Source organism: Ambystoma mexicanum, chromosome 2q, assembly GCF_040938575.1.
Source record: "Ambystoma mexicanum isolate Mex_15411 chromosome 2q, UKY_AmexF1_1, whole genome shotgun sequence".
Classification (NCBI taxonomy): domain Eukaryota; kingdom Metazoa; phylum Chordata; class Amphibia; order Caudata; family Ambystomatidae; genus Ambystoma; species Ambystoma mexicanum.
The window spans coordinates 598,153,989-598,175,261 of NC_090924.1; the positions used below are offsets into that span (position 1 = coordinate 598,153,989).

Here is a 21,273-nt window from a genome sequence, read left to right on the forward strand (position 1 = left end):
AAAGGATAATAAGAGACACTTGGGAACCTTGCGGCATTGCCACCCTGGGCGACCTGGTGGACGACCAAGGAATCTTAAATTTCACAGAGCTACACGAAGTCTCTGGAATCCACACCGGACAGTTCTTACTACACAACGCAGTGGTCAAGAGACTAACAGCTCGCTGGCCCACGATGGAGAACTTGAACACCGGACACGAAAACATAGAGAGCCTGCTTGGGGCGGCGGAGGGAGGCCACGAGACCTCCAGAATATATGACACATTGCTAGACAGCGTCACTCAGCAAAGCCTTAAGTGCAAGGAAGTGTGGGAACAAGAACTTGGATCGCAGTTTGAAGACAAAGAATGGGAGGCCATAATGGTATACCACAAGAAGGTATCCAGGAACGCCAGGTTCCAACTCATCCAATTTTACATTACGAACAGAGCGTATCTCACGCCAGACATCATTTCCAGATTTAGTGGAGCCGTGAGTACGGGATGCCCTAAATGCAACGAATCCCACGCAGTGATGACACACATGTTCTGGGGATGCCCCGTCATACGGTCCTTCTGGGCCAGGTCAAAACTAAGGTGGCCGAGGCGAACATCACCCTGGAGGTCCACACGCCACAAGCATGTATCCTTGGTAGATACCCCAGAAGTAAGAAGAATAGACCACTCAATAAACTAAAAGACCTAATGTATATGCTGGCAAAGAGGCGCATTGCCATGAACTGGAAGCGCCCGCAGGCCCCCAGCCTGCTAACATGGTGGGAAGACCTCCGCAAATGGACGAACGCCGAAACTGCGGCTTGGGAGATGGCCCAGCGCCAACAAAGACAGGACACCTCAGACGACCTTCTACAATGGGTGGAGCTAACTGTTACATTGTGCAACTCCAATGCAGAAAGCTCCTCTGGCAACGACACAATTGACTCACAACAATCGCAAAGCTGAACTTGTGGTGCATCACGTTTGGGTCCGGACAGTTGGGATTGGGGGGAGGGAGGGTGGGGCGGTTGTAACTGCACTTTGTTTTGGTGTGTAACCACGTTATTGGCACAATGTAAACAATAAAAACAGATTAAAAAAAAAAAATCTCTGTTGCGGTGGACACCGTATAGGTGTGCAGGTCCACTCCCTCCCTGGTCGCACAAGCACCCTCATTGCAGAGGGCCGCGGCCAGGTAGGATCGCAGACAGGGCCCCTCTGCCCCCTCTGTTTCAGGGCACCTCCACCGCTCGCTTGGTTGCGGCATCAGCCGTTTCATTTCTTTGCGGCTCAGGGGGCGGGGCCAGCACAGCTTCTCCTTGCTTCGCTTGCGGAACGCCGCCGGGCACGATGATGGTTCCTTGAACGCCGCCGGGGCACGATAAGGGTTCCTGTTGGCACAACTTTTGCTACTTGAGCACCTCCCTCCTTTCCAGCAGATAGCACCAGATTGCGGTATGGGAGGGGCAAGTCTTTCCCACTGCCCTGGTGGAGGTGCTTGAGCAGGAGGCGCACACCCGAGGTGTCATCCAGGTGTTCTTTTTCATTCGGCGGGTTTGCCGCGTTAGGCAGGTTGCCTCCTGCCTCCACAACATGGAGAGGCACGCTGGTGCAGGCCGTCTCACGCCCCTTCCCACGGCGAGTCCACCCCCTCCAGTCTTCTTGCTCGCCATGGCCGACCTGCCGGCCTCCTCCATGCATGCCGCGGGTGCTGCAGGGAGCTGCTCGTTGGGCCCCACACGCACTGCGGGGCCTCCAGGCGGATTCCCAACCCCGGCCGCACGAGCGCCCTCTTTTCCGAGGACCGCGGCCAGGGTCCTTCTCCATCCGGGGACCGGGGTAGCATAACTCCTCGGTGTGCAGCGGATGCCGCCAGGGAGGGGAGTGTCACTCTCACTCCTTCACTTCTTTGTGGCGGATGCCACAGGGGCTGCAGGCTGGCTCCTCCCCTGGCCGCACGAGCACCCTCGTTGCCGAGGGCCGGGGAGGACCCACTGTACCACTGAGCCCGCTGTCTTCCAGCAGGCATCCACTCCCATTTTATCTTTCTCGGGTGATGTTGGGCCCGCCTCCCATGGGGGATGGGGTGCCGTGTCAGCTGTTTTGTACGCGGGCGATGCCGCCGCCTCGTGCGGGGGGCAGCCGCTCCCTGCCGCGGCCAGGGATCTTGATGCGGCCGATGCCGCCCTCTTCATTGTGGCGGCCGGAACTGTGGGCATTTCTCCCTTTCCTTGCGGATTGCGGGTGGGGGAGGGGCAGCGCCCCCACGTCGCGGCTACCGCCGCAGATACTTTCGGGGAGACAGCATCCTCCCCCCCCTTCATGGGGGGCAGACCCTCCTCCGAATGCAGCCGACGCCGCTCGCGGTTCGGGCCGCCTCAGCTGTACGGCGGCCCCCTTCCAGCTGACACCTTCACAGCTCGCGCCGCCTCTTCTTTCCTTGGGACAATGAGGTGGGGCAGCTCACGCGGCCACCGCCGCACCTTCCCCTCCACACGGGGTGGAGGCAGCAGCTCCTCCTCCCGGGGCCACCTCTCATTGTCATGGGACTGCCTTGCGTCTCCCTCGGGAGACGGGCCGGCAGCTCGCCGTCCTTATCTCCCTTTTCGCGGGAGGGGCCGCTTTCAAGTGTCCACTGCGGCTGGTGCTGCGTGCACCGAGCCGCCCCACGTTATGCAGCCTCTGGGTGGGGAGGGGCAGCTCACCCTCCTCCCCACGCGGCGGATGCCGCCCTCAACAGGGGGCGGGCCGCTCACCTCCCTCCGACGGGAGCACCAGCTCCTCGATGTGGCGGCCGACGCCGCTTCTCCTTGCGTGCGGCTAGCACCGCACTGCGAACCGGGGCACCAGACGGCCCACGCATCCGGGGCCCTGGGCCACCCCAGTTCCTCCATACCTCAGGCGGCCGACGCCGCTATGGGTTCCAGCCCTCGTCGCCATTGTTGGGGGTCGCCGGCCATGTCCATCCGGCAGGCGACCCCCGGGGCGCTGCTTCCTCACAGCACCCAAACAGGCCCAGCGCCTGTGGGAGTTTGGGGCCTGCCATGTCCATCCGGCAGGCCCCGCGGCGCTATGGGACACCAGCGCCATCGGGGTGGGGGCACAGCCTGCCAGGGTCCTGACCATGCGGACCTCGGCCACCGTCCTGGCACGAGAGTCCCATGGCAACAGGGCCTGCAGGCCTGTACCTCCCACAGGTAGGCCTGCGGCCTACATCAGTAATGAGACACAGACTCAGACCAACCTTCCACGGAGTCTGCAGCCGTTCTGTCTCACGTGCCTGCAGGGGCTCCTTTTATTAGCTTGGGCCAATACACGTGGGAGGGACACATCCCCTTAAAGGGGCAATACACGCAGGAGGGTCACCCATCACAACACCCACATGAATAGACAAAGCGGTAAGGAGTCATTTAATCCCGATCTCTCACGCTTCGCTGACCCCATCTAACTCGTCGTCTGTCACTTCCTCCCTTGTGGCCACGTCGTTCCTTGTCACCGTTCTCCGCACCACGATAGCTATCAGCAGCACTCGGCTGTATTACTCCTCAGCACTAAGTAAACACGATATTTACCCAATACCGATACTGTCGCCTTAAGCACACTATCCCCCCTCCCCCCCAAGAACCGACTACGCCTACACGAGTTTTTCTGCGACTTTCTTTGTACCACTTCGCGCCGTTCACCCCAAGTCACACCAAAATCTCGGTGTCACCCATATTCAACTAGCAGTAGCAGCTGGACTACAGACGTCTCGAATAAATTGTTTTCAGTTCTTGACCCACCTCTTCCCGCCAAAGTCAACCAATCGGAACTGAATACCAGCGGCTACAGCCGCCCAATCAAACAGCCGGCTGTCACATGTGGGGGCCGGTCCAACGCTGGTAAACACAGTACGGTCCACGCGCTGCTGACATGCTTGACGTCACGCAGGCGCCGTAGGCACGTCGTTTCCTGGGATGGGAACGAGTCGCTCCCCAAGCAACATGGCTGTGCATCACAGACAGAACACGGCCGGGAGAAGGAAAGTGCAGGTATATTGCTGTTTGCTTGTAGTGAGTGAGTCAGGAGGTATTATTTGGGTAGCCCACCATATGGTGAGCTGAACATCTCACGGCTGAAATGGATGGCAAATGTGCAGATGGAAGGACTAGCCTTGGGGACCAATAGAACATAATGTATTTGCAGCAGGACATTATGAGACATCTGTATAAGTACGAATATATACGTGTGTATGATGGCGATTGTCCACTTCTAAATAATGAAACGCATGGGTGTATTGCACCGGTATACTGAGCGCAAATAGGATGATGTGAAAAGCGACGCTGGTTGTTTAAAGACAGGTGCTTGTAGTTTAGGTACTGGCCACTCAGAACCTTAAAGCGTGCTTAAAACGGGAGGTCGTTCGTGGTTTCATCTTGGGTGTCGGGAGTATGACTGACTGGGAAGCTGTTACTATAACCAACAAGGGACATGAAGCCAAGTGATGAGTCTGTTCTATATAACGACATGTCTGGTTCATAGTGTCTTTCAGGTTTGAGGCAGGGACGTCAAACGGGCTCAGAAGTATGGATAGGGCTTGTAAAAAATAATTGCATGTATTATATATAACCAACTCCTCATTGCAAAGCTCTTGGACAAGATTCTTGGAAATGATATTGTTTTGCCAAGTTGAATTTTCCATTCAAAGTCATTGGGCGATCACACTAGTGTGGGGGCGTCGAAATAGATGTTTTGTCCCCTTTTACTAAACGCCTGTTCTTGACCCACCTGGCCAAATAGGATCGTTGTCTATCCTCCCTCTGTCTCCCCCCCCCTCCCTTGCTTCTTCGTGCTTGAAACACTTGTGTGTAGGTGCGTTATAAATGCCATATCCTAAACGGTGTAAAATGCTGCACTGGCCCAGTGGTGGATCCATGATTTCTGTGATATTCTTGAGGGAAGTTGACGGGATCGTTTGAGAGCCCAACCAATATGGGTAGGCTCTAAGAGAGCTTTCACTTCGGAGCACTATTTTGGATCCATTTAAACGATATCGGGTAGTGTCTGCTTTACCTTCTCAATGTGTTCTTGGGTGTGGGAGGCTTGACGTGGTTGTCTTCTTTGTCGGACCTGGACTTGCTGTTCTTTAATGTCTGCTCTGTCACCAGGGGCATTCCTGGAGATATGCAAGGCCTAATCTCTAACCTTTATGGGATTCTTGAGGAGTCTTCCCCTCACAAGCGCTGGCCCTTTATAACGAGCTGGGAGCGGATAATGGGGAAAACTTTGGAGATAGAAGATTGGTCGAGTCTATGGAGAAAAATCCCCAAGCTAGCTAGGGCATCACAGATATAGGAAGCCTGGTACAAAATAATATATGGGTAGCATTGCACACCAGCAACTCTGCACAGGATGTACCCAGAGGTCTCAGGTGAATGCTGGAGAGGTTGTGGGTATGAGGGGTCAGATGAGCACATCTGGTGGAGGTGCCCGAAAATTGCTTTGTTCTGGGAGGAAGTGCAGCAGGTGCAAGACCAGGCATTTGGAGAGGGGGGGGAATAGAACTCCAGAACAGGTGCTATTGGGCCTGCAAGAGGGCAGGTCAGCAGGAGAAACGTGCAGTAGAGAACAAGCAAGGGTGATTTTGACACTTGCGGCTATAACTTTAATCGCCCAGAGATGGAGTGCCAATGTCCCCTCCTTTCAGGACTGGGTGCGGAAAGTGTGGGATACGCTTTCCCTAGAGTGGGCGACCTATGCTATGAACAGGGAAATGCTGAAACTTGCTGGGGACTGTGGAGAGATGCTGGCCTCCCTGAGAGATGATTATAGGGTGATTTGGTGTCCCCAACGCCTCGGGCTGCTGGACTTGCAGTAAGGTTGACGTACGGGCCTAAGGCGAGAGAGGCCCTGAAAAGGAGGGAGAAAAACAGTCCGGGGGGGGGGGGGTGTTTTTTCTTTGGTTTCTATATTCATGTTATAAATTCAAAAAAGAGATGTTAAAAATCTTTTTATTTTTTTATTTTTAAAAGGCATTGGTTTCAGGTGGTCTTCTCACCAGGTGCAATTTGGTCAAGGTCAGTAAGATGGGTTCACTCACCAGGGCTGTTCGTAAGACCTTCTCCACAGGGCCCTTACAGTGAATTCAAATACCTTCAACGTATTTGAGGTCCTTGGTGTTCCCTTCCCCAAGCTTCAACTTTCAGTACACAACGCAAGGTCTACTTTCCTCAATAGGCCTCTCGGGGATCCCTTTCCAAGTTCAGACCGCTTCCAGCTTTCAAAGCACAAAACCAGTTGGTCAGGATGTGCCTTTTTCTTATATAAAGTCTTTCTTGCATATCAGTCTCTTATGCCCCTCTGTTTGTTTCTTACTCTTACTTTCTTTTGCACCTTTTTATCTTCAGGTGCTTCCTGCACCACTTTCGTGTATCTTTTTATTCCTTTTCCTTTCCTTGTTGTCTCTTGCACACTTCTTGCATTAATTTGTGCACACTTGCACTGATTTCTTTCTTTCCGGTTCGCTCGCACCCTTTTCATACTGTCCTTCCCTTTCGTGCCTCTTGCACCTTTTCCCACGTGCTTCTGGCCCTCTTTTCATTACTATCGCTTCATTATCCGGCTTCCTTTCATTTCTTATTTCACACAAGCACGTCTCGTGCTTATACTGTTAAATGTATCTTTGTTTCAGACTTCCCATCAGTTTCATTCAAAAGCGGTCCTCTTTCTTACACGTTTCTAGCGTGACATTGTATAACGCTCTTCACAACCTGGTTTTGCAATGCTTTCAGACTCACCGGGCTGACTTCTGCGATGCCGCTCCACAAGGGTTCCTCGGTCCGAGTCTCACCGCCTGCCCCTCGCTCCTGAGCTGTCTCATCGGCCCAGGGCAACGAGCATTTGCATACGCAAGTTCTGCAGGGGACCAGCACACCTCTCTGCTCCCATACACAGACCCTTCTTGGCTCCCTAGAGACACGGCTCCCTTGCCATGCTTCTGCTCTTTCGCACTGCAGTTTCTCAGCATCCCGGTCTCTGGCTTCCGGTCCTGGGCAACTCTGGTGTCTTGGCTCTTCTCACAACTCGCTGTCCTTCTTGCTCATATAGCTGTGTCGGACCATACCTTTTTATAGTGAAAAGACCAGTCAAGTGTGAACGGTTATTATTAAATGCCTGACCCTGCCTGACTCTATTAGTGGGACAACTTGAGTTCTTTCTATGGTAGGTTGCCCTCATTTTCCCCATGTTATTCTTTTGGGTAATCTTTACTAATCTTAGTTGCCTCTTTCTCGTCTCAGTATTTGTTGGAAATGGGGAGGCGGAGATGGGGTGAGATTGGAGATACCCCTTAAAGGCGAGTGAGAGTAGGTTGGGGTGTTTTTGGGATTGGGGAAATACCATGCGTCGCCCTTGGCTATCCTTCCAATCCCTCGTGACCCTCCACTCGGGTGATCCTTCCTCGCTTGTCCACCCCCATGGTCAGGATACAAAAGCGATGGCCCATCCCTGGCCACCTGAATGGAAGATCCGGAGGAAGTGGATGGGAGAATACAGTCTAGTTTCTCACACTACCCATTTGAGATCATTGCAAAAACCCCCTCCCCAAACACTTTTCCATAGTTCTCAATTCCGTACTGTCCAAGTGCCAAGTCCTGATTACTCATGCAGTTTGCTCAGTTATGCTCCAGAAAGTACGAAAACTCTCCTCCTATAAAATAGGAACATATAGTACAAATGTATCCAGTGTGTAAACCCAGGCATCCAGCACTAGAGAGTGCCAAAAATGTGTGATACCATCACTGAGCAAACACAATTACAACAGCAGGTGTTCAATAGGTCAATTCCTGGAAGGGGGGAGGTGTGGAGGGTTATGATCCTTTGAGATGTGTGCCTAGTGATGCGAGTGGCCGGAAAATCCATGAGACCTGCTAAAACCCTTTTCAATTTTTGCCATAACACTTCGATCTATTTTCTGATAATTCTTCTCTGACCAGGAGCCGATTGTCTTGATCGTTGTGAGAAATGCTGAGTCGTATGATACTGTGTTTAAAATCTCTATACTCTGTGACCATGATCATTCCATGGTAACGCAGGGACCCTGATGCTTTTTATTTTCTTCATTAGAGCGAGGAGCCTCTATCCCAGCCTGGGTTTACCATCCATCACAGGAAAGTTTAGATCTGGAAGGTGTTCTGTGTGCCCTTTGGCCTAAGAACTTGAGGAAAATCAATTTGAATAGAAGAGAATGGGGGTTTAACCGATTCACTAATTGCAGAATGAGCAATGTCATCTGTGGGAGCAAGTGCCCTTGTGACCTCTTATAAGTTGGCAAACCAGGAGAGAAGTAAGGCAGAGATTCTGAACACGGATCATGTGTTAAAAATAAAGTACAAGATAAACCACTTGTCGAGCATTTTTTTAAATGTGTTTTTTAATTTTTTTTTTTTTTTTTTTACAAAAGCAGTGTACAGAGAAAGACATCTTCTAGTTCATATTACAGACGTTTGATCTAAACCCGAGAGGGGGGAATGGCAATGCCGCACTAACCAAAGAACACTGTTGAATCAAGAATTTGAATATAGTGGGGAATGGTCTCGACATCTGTATTGAATGGAATACGTTGCTGTTAGGTTGAAATCTGAATGTAGGGGATAGGAAGAGGCGTACAGCTTTGACTTGTTCTCTCATTACTTATCTAGCTGGTATTCGATATAAGCAAGAAAGAAAGGTTTGTGGCTGATTAGCATTCTGAGGACAGTTACTTGGGAATTCCCTTCCCTCCTCATTTAAAGTACAACTACTAAAATTATTTCAGTACAAGCTTTGTGCCACTGAAATGAAAGACCGTATTATTATTATTTTTTTTTAATTTGAGGTATACAGACTTTGAATGGTTAGCTGCATTGCAGCGCTTGTTATATGAAATTGGAATATAGAAGGTACACTACTGCAGAGCGCCTGTGATACACATCAACTTGAACGAAGTGAGCATTTCAGTGTTTCTGCCACACGGGCCATTGGCGTCCATGTCCTGTGACAACCCAGCGCGTGTCAACGGAATTACTGTAGAGTGACGTTCACTTTACAGCCGGGCCCCACAGTATGATGCAGGTTTTCCTCACACACTCGAGGAAGTTCGACCTTAGGTGAGTTTAAAACCACACTGATGAGGATATGTCGCCTGCTTCTCGCAGGTGAACTTGAACAGCAGTCTTTTAACTAAACTGGGTCTTGGGTATTATTGTTTAGAAAGAGCCACATTACTGAGAAGCAATAGTTGACATTTCCATGTAACATTGAGGTCCATCCCACTTTTGGATTGAGAGTAAATTTGGTCCAAAGTGAACCATATAGTCACGTTTTTCAAATAAAACATTAGAATAGATTTGATATAGGGATGCATTTTCATTTTTTGAGTAATAAATAGATAAAACTCTTTTGAGACATATGGTGACAGGGTATCCTTAATGTTGACGGGGAGCTTTATAAAGGGCAGCACACATGGCCGATAGCAAAGGGCGCACCGAGAAGTGCTTCACATATGGTGGAAGATGGTGCAGCCAGCGATGCGAGAGACTCCTATACAGGAGCACATATAAAATAAGCTAAGTTTAAAAAACGGTGATAATGATTACCATAAAGATTCAAATAGGATGAATAAACTTGAACAAGGCGACATATGATTCTTGATATTCAAAGGGAGCCAAGTATAAAAAAAAAAGAAAGGAAAAATGTTATTTACACAGCAGAGAGCACAGCCAGGTGTTTTTGGATGACTCTTGGTCAGGAGCACACACACAATAAGGTAATGGAGAGTGGGCGATTGTCTACATGTGGGATCATGTGATCTGTTTTGTACATTTGTTGTGTGGTGTTCTTAATGTTTTTCATAATTTCATGTTTTTTGGCGGTGAACTGAAAAGTATTTCAACTGTCAAGATTTGAGAAGGAGGGACATACGTTGTCTCGTAATTGTTTGTGTCCTGATTAAGGCCTCGATATTTAAACTAAGAGGAACATAAAGAGGTGGCACTATCCTCCTATGAGATGGCCGAAACTCAAAGTCCAAACGATTCTGTATTGTTTAAAAGAAGCCAGTAGGTTAAACTAGTGACCGAGTCTAAAAACCGTTTAGAGAATTAAAAATGTGTCACCTCGTGTCTCTACCCCAGTGATGTTATAATATGACAATGGATACACACTGGGTGGATTAATAAAACATTGTCCAGAAAAGACTGAAATATTTTGGTTAATAAGGTGTGGGAATATATGTATCATGTCAGTATAATGATGTTGAATTTGCACTTCAGCATATTGCACTTTAATTACCCCTTCAACATTCTCATTGGATGTTATGTTTTTTTTTATAGAAAAACATGTATTTGTTGTAATGTTGGATTTTAAAGATCTTTTGGATAATAAAAATTGGAAGCATACGTTGAATTGTGGAAACTATCTCATGGTCCCAACTCTGAGTGAAGTGTTCCTCAAGGTGCTTTTGTTTTGATTTTATTACTGGAGTGTGGGGAGACACCATGTTGTTCGGTACCCCTTTGTTTTGCAAGTATTGTAATTTCTGCCTTTCCAAATCCACCCTCCTCCCCTATAGTGCAACCATCATACGTGAAAGCCAATATGTACTTTCTCTGGACCTAATCAACTAGATAATCATATAAACACGTATATATAAATCACATCGTCTCATTGTTGTATCCACCGTAGTATGTTGCCAACAACACAGCATACCCTTTTGATAATTATCACCTATGCACTCATAACTACAAGCCGAATAGGTCGGCCTGCTTTCTTCACTGAACCAGCAGAGTGTTCGGAGGGTGAATGTTTCTACTGGGTCAACCCACTGTATTTTTTTTTTTTAATCAGTGTTTGTGTGTGTGTGTGTAAATTTTATTACGGCGGAGGTCGCCTCCCTTTAATAAAGGTGAGTCGGACTTGCATAGGAAACCTGAAAAAATGAATTGCTAATAACTTTTGAGTCGTGCAACGGATTGAGTTGTATTCTGAAGACTACTAGGTATGCTCAGCGCCCTCCCCACCCCCCAGACTACACACTTTGGGAGAGATTTGTTACAAAATAAAAAGGTTATTAAGAAAACAGCAAAAAAAGGTGACTTTTTGCCAGACTGCACAGCCCAAACCTCTGCACAGGTTTGGACCTTTGTTGGGGAGGAGCGAGCGCCTTTGGCTAGCGCCTTGCTGCACCCCTCAAGCGCTTTACAATTAGTCAAGACTTCTGAGCACTATAGCACTGGGAAAGCTTCTTTCATACAAAATAATCACACTCAGGCATGGCCAGTCACTAAATATAGATCAGTAATATTTAAAATATAATGTACAAATAAGTTAGTTGAAAAACACATGTAAATGTTATTCTGTGTAGCTTTAAAAATCAAATGTCAAAGCACACGGTAAAGTCAAGCTGTGCTGAATATAGACTAGGCAGGCTTGCACAGAGAATGTGGCTGACCAACTGGTCCTGTCAATCACAGGCCAATGGAGACTAAAAAAGATTCAAGGCACGACAGAATACTATGGGAACACAGGTTTTTTGTAGGAATTGCTGGACCAGATCTAATAAGTTTATTAAGTGCCGAGAGAATGGTGTGACGATGTTTTTATGTATGAATGTTTATAACATAGTAAATTATGCTAAACAAGAGCAACAAAGTATTCCTGCTAATGCAGCATTATGTAAAGTAGGGAACCTGGCCATGCAACACTGGAGCCTCTGCAGCATCCCTTGTATGGCAAGAAGAGCAAGTTTGGAGGAGCTCTGCGGGTATCCAGTGACCTACTGAAGAGTATTTAAGCTGTAGTCTCCAGGATCTTGGAGTCAGCAAAGGACAACGACAGAATGCTGGCTTGGAAATGGCAGAGTCCTCTGTAATTTCCCCAATCCTCGTGATCTGTAAAGATTAAAGTCTTGTCATCATCTGCAAGACACTCATGGCTTTTGATTCCCTAGAGGGGTGCATTTACTCTGGTTTATGGTGATTATGGGTCCCCTGTATTTTAGGGGCACCCCTGTAAATTTGCTTTCACCTTGTCTGAAACTACTTGGGCATGAAGCGTTGGCTCGCGATCCTTTTGAGGTTATTCCGTCCAGTAGTTTTTAAAATACTTGATGGATAAGGCGGTGCCCCCTTCTCCAAAATAGATACCAGGTGTCCATAAATGAAATGGCTGCCATCATATTTCTTTTTTTTTCTTCTTCTCATTGAGAGAAGGCAGCAGTTATAGCTGAGGATATTGGAAAAATGAAACTCGGGACAAAAACATTCAAATGCCAACAGGCTAGAGGTGGAGGGGAGGCATGGCGGTCCTTCCAACAATCCCTCTGGAAGCACTCCAGGCCCTAAGGCTTTTAGAGCATTCAATCTGGCGTTCTCTTTGGCCCTCGATCGTGTAGCCAATGCGACTATTTCAGGATCAGGAAGATCATTACCCAACAGACATGGGACAGGGACGGAATCTTTCACCGCTACACAGCGCTGGGTCGTTGGATGTATACTAATTGACCTTTTCACAATTGATCGCGGGAGAATTGATCTTCTGCACAATTGATCGTGAAATGAAGGTCAATTAGGACATATATGTGGGAGGGGACCCCCGCAACCCGTTAGTCAATCCAAACCTCCCGCAACACCCTACCCAATACCATTATATTATTTATTATACCTAACCCAATATATATGTATATATCAATTAGGACCACTATTGGGTCAATTGTAAAATGTCAATTTCGGTAATACCGGGTCGTTACACCTCGCCAGCTGAATTCTACTATCGCCAAGGGGCACTTACTCGTACCATCAAATCCACTTAAGCACAACTCGGGCTCATCAATAGACTGGCCTGGCTGTACCTACTGCCGGGTGACAGAGGTGACGCTAGCCACAGAGTCTTGGACTGCAGGAGTTTTGTGTCCATTGATGTACACCTGCTCTAGATAGAGTTGAGTATTATTGGGAACTGGGGTCTCTTCTGGAGATTCGGTACTGTTCCCACTTGGGGTAACCAATCCACATTCGGCCACTCCCTGTCCTGGTGGCAAATCCTCCTCGGAGAGGCCCACACTAATAATGCCCTCCACGAGTCCAACATTCACTATGGCTTGCTTGGGTAAGCCCCTGCAAGCAGGATCCCCTTTCCTATGGCCCAGCTCCTTACACAAGAAACAACCTGTGGGTGGTGAGAACGCAGGTGTTTCACTGTTGGGGCTGCGCGCTCTCTTCTTTTCTGTGTGCACGGCTGAACTAGAGTTTGGGGGTTTCCCTTCGCTCTTTTGGGGACCTGACTTTGAAGAGGATTGGGTTAGACCTGTGTTCTTCCCATCTTTGTTTACCTTTTTGTCTACCGAATTCTCTTTCGATTTGGGTGTGCTTGCCTGAGCCTTTTTTCTGGACTAGAGTACTCGCAAACCTGTTGACAACCTTTGCAAGCTCCCTAGGATCTGTGATCATCTTGTCCACTAGATGCTGGTGTAGGTCAACCTCACAATTGTTCAGCGCACATGCTCACACGCAATCAAATTGTACATCCGTTCAAATGTGTCAACAACCAGTTGCCCACCCGCTCAGATATTTCAATGACAAGTGTGTGAACGCTTCAAATGTCTGTCCACTTTCCTTTCTGATACTGTTCTGAGGCTGCCTTCATGCTCTCATAAACCGGCCTTTCCTCAGGAATTAACTGAAGAGTTGCATCAGTCCATGGTGTCGATAAGCGACTCATCAGGGCTGCACCCCCCAGTATCTCATCCTCCTGCAGCTGGAATGCCAGCTGGAGCGCTTCAAACCAGTCAAAAATATCCTTCCCCCCACTTCATAAGCTTGTACTAAGTCTTAGGGGATGTGCCGTTGGGGCTTATCCTGGACACTCTGGTTTGAGCCACTACTGCTGCCTTCGCTAGAGGCAGATCTGTTGGCCTCTTTCTTCTCTTCAAGCGCCAGCCTGCGCAGCTCTATGGCAGCCCTGTCCCGCTCAATGGCGACCTTGTCCTGATGTTTCTGTTCCTCTAGCGTTAGTCTCCTCGAGCAGGAGCTTTCTAGCCCCTACCTCATTAACAGCCGGAACAATTACTGGGTCCCTTAGAGACTGTTCTGAGGCCTGGGACCTGCGGGATGCCGCACTAGCCCCTGTCCTCACTGACACTCCAGTGTTGAGAAACCACACTTGCTCCCACCGGCTTGATGATTGGCGAGAAACACTGCTGATGCAGTAATCCTCGTCATTTACCCCCTCCAGAAGGTCTTGTCCGTTCGGGTACACAGGCCTAGCCCGTCCCCTGGGGTCTTCTCTCCAACCGCCCTCGCTTCTACCCAAGCTTGGAGGCTGGTCAGCAACTCACGTTTATTAACCTTAGTGCTGTGGGGAAGTCCCCTCTCTTAACATAAGATGCACAGGACATCCTAGCTCATGCCTTTTTATAGTCTCCATGTCCAGCTCCATGACTATTACAATTACCTAGCAGTGATTAAACGTTGCCGGCAACATTACTTTTATTGTTGGGTGACTAAGCTGTGCGCAAGGCTCCATCTGATCCGACTGCTTGCCACCAATGTGACGATCAACTTCCAGGGCACCAGTGGTCCAGGGAGGGATATATGTTTCTAAACCATCAATCAGCCCCACACCTCTAGTACACGAGAAGCGATCCGAACCGATTGGAATACAAGTGAATTATAAGACCACTTTGTTCAGTTTTTGGTAGCATGGACAGAACGGCAGGCTTATCTCCGCAAGGTCGTGGTTCGTTGGTTAGTTCGCGAAAATACAAAGAGACTGTCCAGTCAAGGTTGTATAAAAATATCTACCTCATTGTTACTACAACAGACAGTTCTAGCAAACTACAATTACAGCCCACATGGTAAAGGAACACAGAGGACAGACAGTTTCACAAGGAAAGTGATGCACTCTGGATATTGTCGGGAGAGTAGTTGGTAAAGCAATCGGTCTTACTGTTCAAGGTTATTTGGTTTTAACACCAAATGGGGGAAAAGGGTCGTACCTATCTCTAGGGGCCTTCAAAGACGTACCAGGGGGCACAACCATAATGTACCTGGTGCTGAAGAAGTTCAGTGTCAAGGCGGTTCTAGGGCGTTTCGCAACGTGTGAGACAGAGTAAGTGCCGGGAGACAGCTGCGGGTACCAGGCGGCAGGCAGTTCGCCATGCGAGGCTGGACGGATGTCTGCAGGCTGTCCGGCGCGGCGGCTCAGGGCTAAGAATCGTTGTCTTTGTGCTGGTTGGAGAATCTGGAATGCTGGTGGTGACGGCTATGGTGACGGCTCTGGTGACGGCTCTGGTGACTGCAGCATGGCAGCAGTCAGCGGTGCAGCCAGATGCGGTTTGAGGACTCCACTGTCTCTCAATTGTCCTTGAAAAGATGGACGCTAGATGATGCTTGTGTGGCACTCCTAGCTTCTTCGCAGGGCTTGTGTCCCTTCAAGGCGGATGGCCCAAAACTCAGGAGGGTGTTAGCAGGCAACTGCCATGTCCTTTGTCCAGAGACTGTCTGGCACTTCCCACCTATCAAGCTTGCTATCAGAACGTAGCAGGGCATGCTGTGCGCTGGCTGGGTACTGGTTCTGGAGCTGTTGGGCGGGTCCTGAGTCCGGTATCTCCCTCTGTTCCCTGGGAGATGTTATGGGGAGGGATCTTGCTTATCTCTTGGAACTCCTGGCCTTCCTTCACTGGCGGAAGCTGTAAGGTAGACTGTACCTTCAGTTTGGGACCAAATGAGTCCTCCTTACTGCTTGTGAAGTCTTCAGATGATCTGATCAGTGAGGGGCTCATCCCTCTTTTAAAGCCAAACCGGGCCCAGTGATTGGTGTAGGCCAAGTGTTGGGCAGAATCCTGTGCAGTGCCCTTAGGGACCACTACACACAATTAAGACCACAGGTGGCAATACAAATTTTACCTTTGGTACAAGCCTGTACTACTATGTCAGAGTGGTAGCAGTGGCGGAGCAGCCAGTCTTATCTCAAGAGTATATGAGCAGTAGCAAAGATTACGCAAAGGGACCACAATTACTGTGACTCAAGCAAACACTGACTCAAGGTTTCGGGTAGAAAAATATAGGTACATTTATTTTTACCCCCTCCAGAAGGTCGTTATAAACACAACACTTCTATTAAACTTAAACACAAACCACAATTCAAATATACTACAACTAACCAATTCACTTTGTACAGTATGTCTCACGGTAAGTACCCTGAGTTTGGCTGAACCGGTGTTAAGAACAAAACATGTTACCGCGAATACGATTGCGATCGCTTTTTGACTGTTCGGTCTACTAAATAAACGCGTATCCGTGACATGAAATGCTACTGGGGGGTAAAAAAACACACTTAGCACCTGAGATACCCAGAGGGAGTTGGAGGCAAAAATCACAGGCAATATTTTGATTAGGCAGACCGAATCGAGAAACACTCAGACAGGAGTTCAAGAGTCAAAGGGCCAGAGCCAGGGTCGAGTGACACCGGGTGCCTGTTGCCGAAGATCACACAGTCAGATAGTTCACGATTCAACGTAGCCAAGAGTACTTGGATATTGTCAATGTTCGGAAGCAAAAGTTATAAGGAGGGAAGACCTGGGCAAGCCTTGGAGATGAAGAAAAGGGGTTCACCCAGTTTTCTCAAGCAGAACACAGTACCTTATTCCAATGGTGCAGTTGTTCCTGTTGGTTTCCCGCAGACCCACAATTCCTGGAGCTTTGTTGTGAAGGACGACGTCTGAAGGGGGTCTGCACCACACAGGGAGGAAGCCGGCAGCAGCAACAATGAATAAAAGTTGCGCTCGATAAAAACAGGAGAGGCTCTTCAAGTGGCTATCCGCATCACTACAGCAGTGTGCAGCGATTTCGACCAAGGAAGAGGATCCTTTGGCTGTGGAAGATGAGCTGGTTATCCACACCAGGCTCAAGGGAAGAAGACTCCGGACTGGATCTTCTCTTAGTCGTTGAAGGGTAGATAGCTCAGGACTGCAGCAGGGCTTCAACGGGACGGGGTAGTTGCAGCAGTTGTCTTTCCCTCCGCTTCTCTTCGGTTCCTCGTAGTTCCAGTGGCGACTCTGACTTCTAGCCCAAGAGACCTGCCTTTTATGCGCAAAACCCCCATTCACACAGCCTGGCTGTCAATCACCCAGCAGGGGGGATGTCCACCCTGGACAACCACCTCAGCCAATCATGGCAAAGTGCTACTTGAGTTTCCTAGTCTACCCTGTCCAGGGGCTGACTACACCCTTCCCTCACATTCAGCCATCCTAGACACCAAGGTGCCTGGTGGAGGGCTTCTGAGCAGAAGCCAGCCAAAAGACGGTGAACAAAGAAGGCAAACCTAGTTTGCAGCGCAAAGTAAAATACAAGAAGGACTTTAAGAAAAAGAAATGGCGAATAAACCCAACCGGAGCCAAAAGAAAGACAATTTGGTCAAGCGGGTTTATGTTCGAGGCTAATATAGTCAAAAACAATACTACGTTTATCTAATATAATCGCGGTAGAAAAGTTAGGGTAGATGCCACTGCCACCAGCCAAGTCTAAATGTTAAAAGAGCGAAACAATGCTCTAAGAGGTACAGATAAAAAGGGATACAAATTAACCCTTTCCAGTACTCCATGGAAGATGGGGTGTACTGGATCTGTGGTAGATTGACTAAGTAAAGTTAATGGCAACTTTACCCTTTTCTGGGGGACTGTAGTCAGCCTCAGAAATGGAGTCTGGGGGAAGTCTCAAAGACAACCCTGTGCCATGGCACTGAAGGTGCTTGGTGACACACAAAAGGGGGCTACTGAAGTGGTGTACTTCAGAGTCCACAATCACAAAAACAGAGAAATACACATGGCAAAACACAGTTAAGAGTGGGGGAAAAGCTCACACTCTTACCAAGTGGAAAAAAAATAAACTCCAGAAGTCCAGCAAAGCTGCTGGGGGACTCACTGGGTGAGGGAAATTAGCCATAAATGAGAATTCTCCCTAACACCAAGCCTAACAAGTGAAGCAATCCTGGGTCTCCACCAACAATCTTCAGTGATGCTTCAGGTCCGAATTGGAGCACTTGGCAACAGACAGGGGAAGCATGATAAAATATACTACTTAGTCCCACCCATCTTCCTGTCTGCTGTACATCAAAGTGTCTCCCTAATTAACAGAGCCCTATTTGGCGCTTGATCTCAACATGGTCCTCCTTTGAAGTAGGTGGGTTGCAGGCAGACTTTCGTCTCCTACAATTCATACTTCCTTGCTCTGAAATGAGTGTTTCCAGACAGGACATTCACTGCCTTTCATACCAAGGAGGGGTTTTAGTACCAAGCTGACACATTGCATTACAAACGGGTGTTGACGTCTGGTCTCCATTGTCACTTCCTGCACCCAGGCCTTCCCTGAGGACTGCTAATTAACATTCTTCAGTATTCGCTGCCACCAGCAAGGTTTGACAATGAGACGCAAATCTATGGGGCCTTGAAATTCTAATGGGGCTGCCAACGGCTTTTGATGTACCCACGGCCGTCAGGTGTCAGCTACACATTACCCTGGTAAGCTGTCCTCCCAGAGTACAACTATTTTTCTGCTGTGCGGAGAGTGTGGAAAATATGTGCGGGAATGGCCCCACATTTTTGGAGGGTGATCTCCCAGCATTATTCCTTTTAAACAAACAATAAAGCCCAGGCGAGCACACTCTTCCTGTGCGGATACTTAGGAGCAAGGATATTTTGGGTGGTCTGATGAACCAGGAGAAGGACTCGGACTACATTGGGTCATAGTCAAAGAAGTTTATTTAAATAAAAAGAAAAACGCCTAATTAGCCCTATCGCTATGAGATAAGAACCCTACCTAGCAAAACATTACGCTAAGGGTGCATGTCAAGTCCAAAGGGGAACGTTTTCTGTACAAATCCTAAACCACTAACTGGAACCACCACTTTAGAAAACGCCTAGCTAAAAGGAAAAAGGGAGCCTTGTACAATGGCCTCGGTATGGACCTCTGCCTGGCCCAACTTGCAGTGGACTTGTTCTTGGTCTTAAAGTTCCTTTAGAACACCATAGTATAGCCTTTAAAGACTGTTTATGTAGAAATTATAATTATCTACAGTATGGGTTTCACTCTTCTCCTTGACAAAAACCTTTTTTTTTTTTTTTTTTTTCTCCTGTTTTATTTCAAATGTCCCAAAACCTGCAGGATCACTCGACAAAAGACTTTGCTGTCTTCCTCCTTAGTGGCTCTGGAACTCACCCAAAGTCCTGTGGTTCTCTGGTACATATCTTGTGTTAAAATCATAATATTTAACGTAGGCTGCCTACTTACTTGCTTGAGTATTGCAAGTTCCCCAGGCCTTAAGAACTTGAGTATCCTTGCTGCTGAACATTAAGTTTCCTTTCCCTCATTTGCCTAGAAGCCTTTTCTGCAATGCCTGTCTTAATATACAATGTTCATAGCCCTTTCACACTGTTTCAGTGGGGCCATGAGCCAGTTATCGTCTCTTAAGTCCATGTGCTTTTGACAGCTATTCCGGTCGTTCCATACAGTGTTTGTGTATCTCGCGCTCTCTCGTTCGTACCTGCGTCGGTTTCACTACTCTGTTAAACCATTCGTTACAGCCTTCCCTGGCATCCAAAAATCGTTAGGGTCTGTGTGTTTCCACCAGTACCTCCCTCAGTGAAACGGGCACTTGCCGGGTGAGCTCGGGGACCCTGGCTCCTCTCCTGTCTCTGGGCGCCCAGCCCACCACTGCTCATCAATGGTCACGCCACCGAAGATCGTTGTCTTCCCATCTTGTCTCCTCCCCTGACCGGAGCCTCTTGCTCGGTCAAGACACCCGCCATCCAGATCCATCTAGTGGTTCTCCATGCTCCACCCCTCCAGGATGTCATTGCCTCAGAGGCTCGCCTCTGCATAGCGATTGGCCTCCTTCCTCGGTAGGAGACTATTCTGTTGACAGTCCGTTCTCTCATTATACACATCATTGGAATGCACAGAATTGTGTCCGTCTTCCGTGATCATGGCATTCGGGTGACGTTCAGCATGACCTGAAGCCAAACAGTCAAAGAAGGATCTTTGTTATTTATGCTTGTAACGGGGAATACCAAAGCCTTTTCAACATCCATATATACAGAAAGGGTAGTTCGGATTGGGAGTTCCTTACTGAAGTGGGAGTCATTGTCCCCAAGAGGGAAGTAACCCCCAGTGAGGTACAAGTTGGCCAGGCATCTAGGGAGAGTCTTGCGTAGCAGGCTCACCTCCTTCGCCTCACAGGGGGGGATTGGCTCCCCTCTGGGGAGAAGGGACGAATTGTCCCGATTCGTCACTGTGCAAACTGCCAAAAATCTTAACCGACATGTGACTGTTCCCAAAAACCCATTTAACCACCTGCAAACCAAGAGAGTGGTTGGTGGTGCTGAAGGCCACTGATCAGTATAATTACATGAATGTAGTGGCTGCCAATATCTGATATCAAGCCAAGGTCATTTTTGAAAATAAGAACCTAATCTGGGCGGATGAACTTCAAATTGTTGTGGAGGGTAACCATCTTCAGCAAAGTTGTTGTATGTATTTTAGCTTAGATGTGTGCGAGTGATGTTAGTGTGCGGGGTCATGATTGGAATGTAAGCATGGAGGTAAGATGTTGGTGTTTGTGCCGACTCTAAGGTTCCTCCCAGGTCAGTTGGACGAAGTTAGCCTGTGTTAAAGACTCCAATCAAGCAGTCCCACTAAGTCAGTGCCTTGTCTGGGATTGCTCAAGGGAAGCCCTTATTTATGTTTTTATGTCCAGTTTGTGTACTCTGGATGACAACCCTTTTATATAACACCCCTCTCTTAGAATCCCCCTGACCCCACTGAGCCAAGAAGTAAGTTTTGTTTTGCAAATTTAAAAGGTTTATTTGAGAATTAAACTATATATATATATATATATATATATATATATATATATATATATATATATATATATATATATATATATATATATATATCACACTTTTATAATAAATTAATAATTGATATCACACTTGTGAATATGAGCAGTAATCAGCAATAGGTAATCCTACAATAGCACAGTTCTGGTGACTTATGACTAGGAACGGGAGAATAGGGTTTCAGAGAATGCCTTATGGTTTCAAGGAGATGCAAAGATGAATAAGAGGCAGTACAGAAATAAACTTGATATGATTTCAGCAAAAGATAATGTGATCACTTTTTCTTTGACAATTCACTCCCCCCCCCCCCCTCCTATGCAATGTAAGGAGATGGAAGTAACACGCACAATTCTCAGGAATACACACAAATGCAATACAAAGTTCCAGTTCC

At 48.0% G+C, this 21,273-nt stretch overlaps 1 protein-coding gene across 1 annotated transcript in view; it reads left to right on the top strand.

Moving 5' to 3' along the window:
* Window positions 1–3,857: 3,857 nt before the first annotated feature.
* Window positions 3,858–21,273, top strand: part of WDR48 (WD repeat domain 48) — a 1,182,842-nt gene continuing 1,165,426 nt past the window's right edge. The window contains exon 1 of the mRNA XM_069647743.1: window positions 3,858–4,005. Within this exon, the coding sequence (XP_069503844.1) occupies window positions 3,931–4,005 (75 nt within the window). The 5' untranslated portion in view covers window positions 3,858–3,930. The remainder of the gene's footprint in view (window positions 4,006–21,273) is intronic.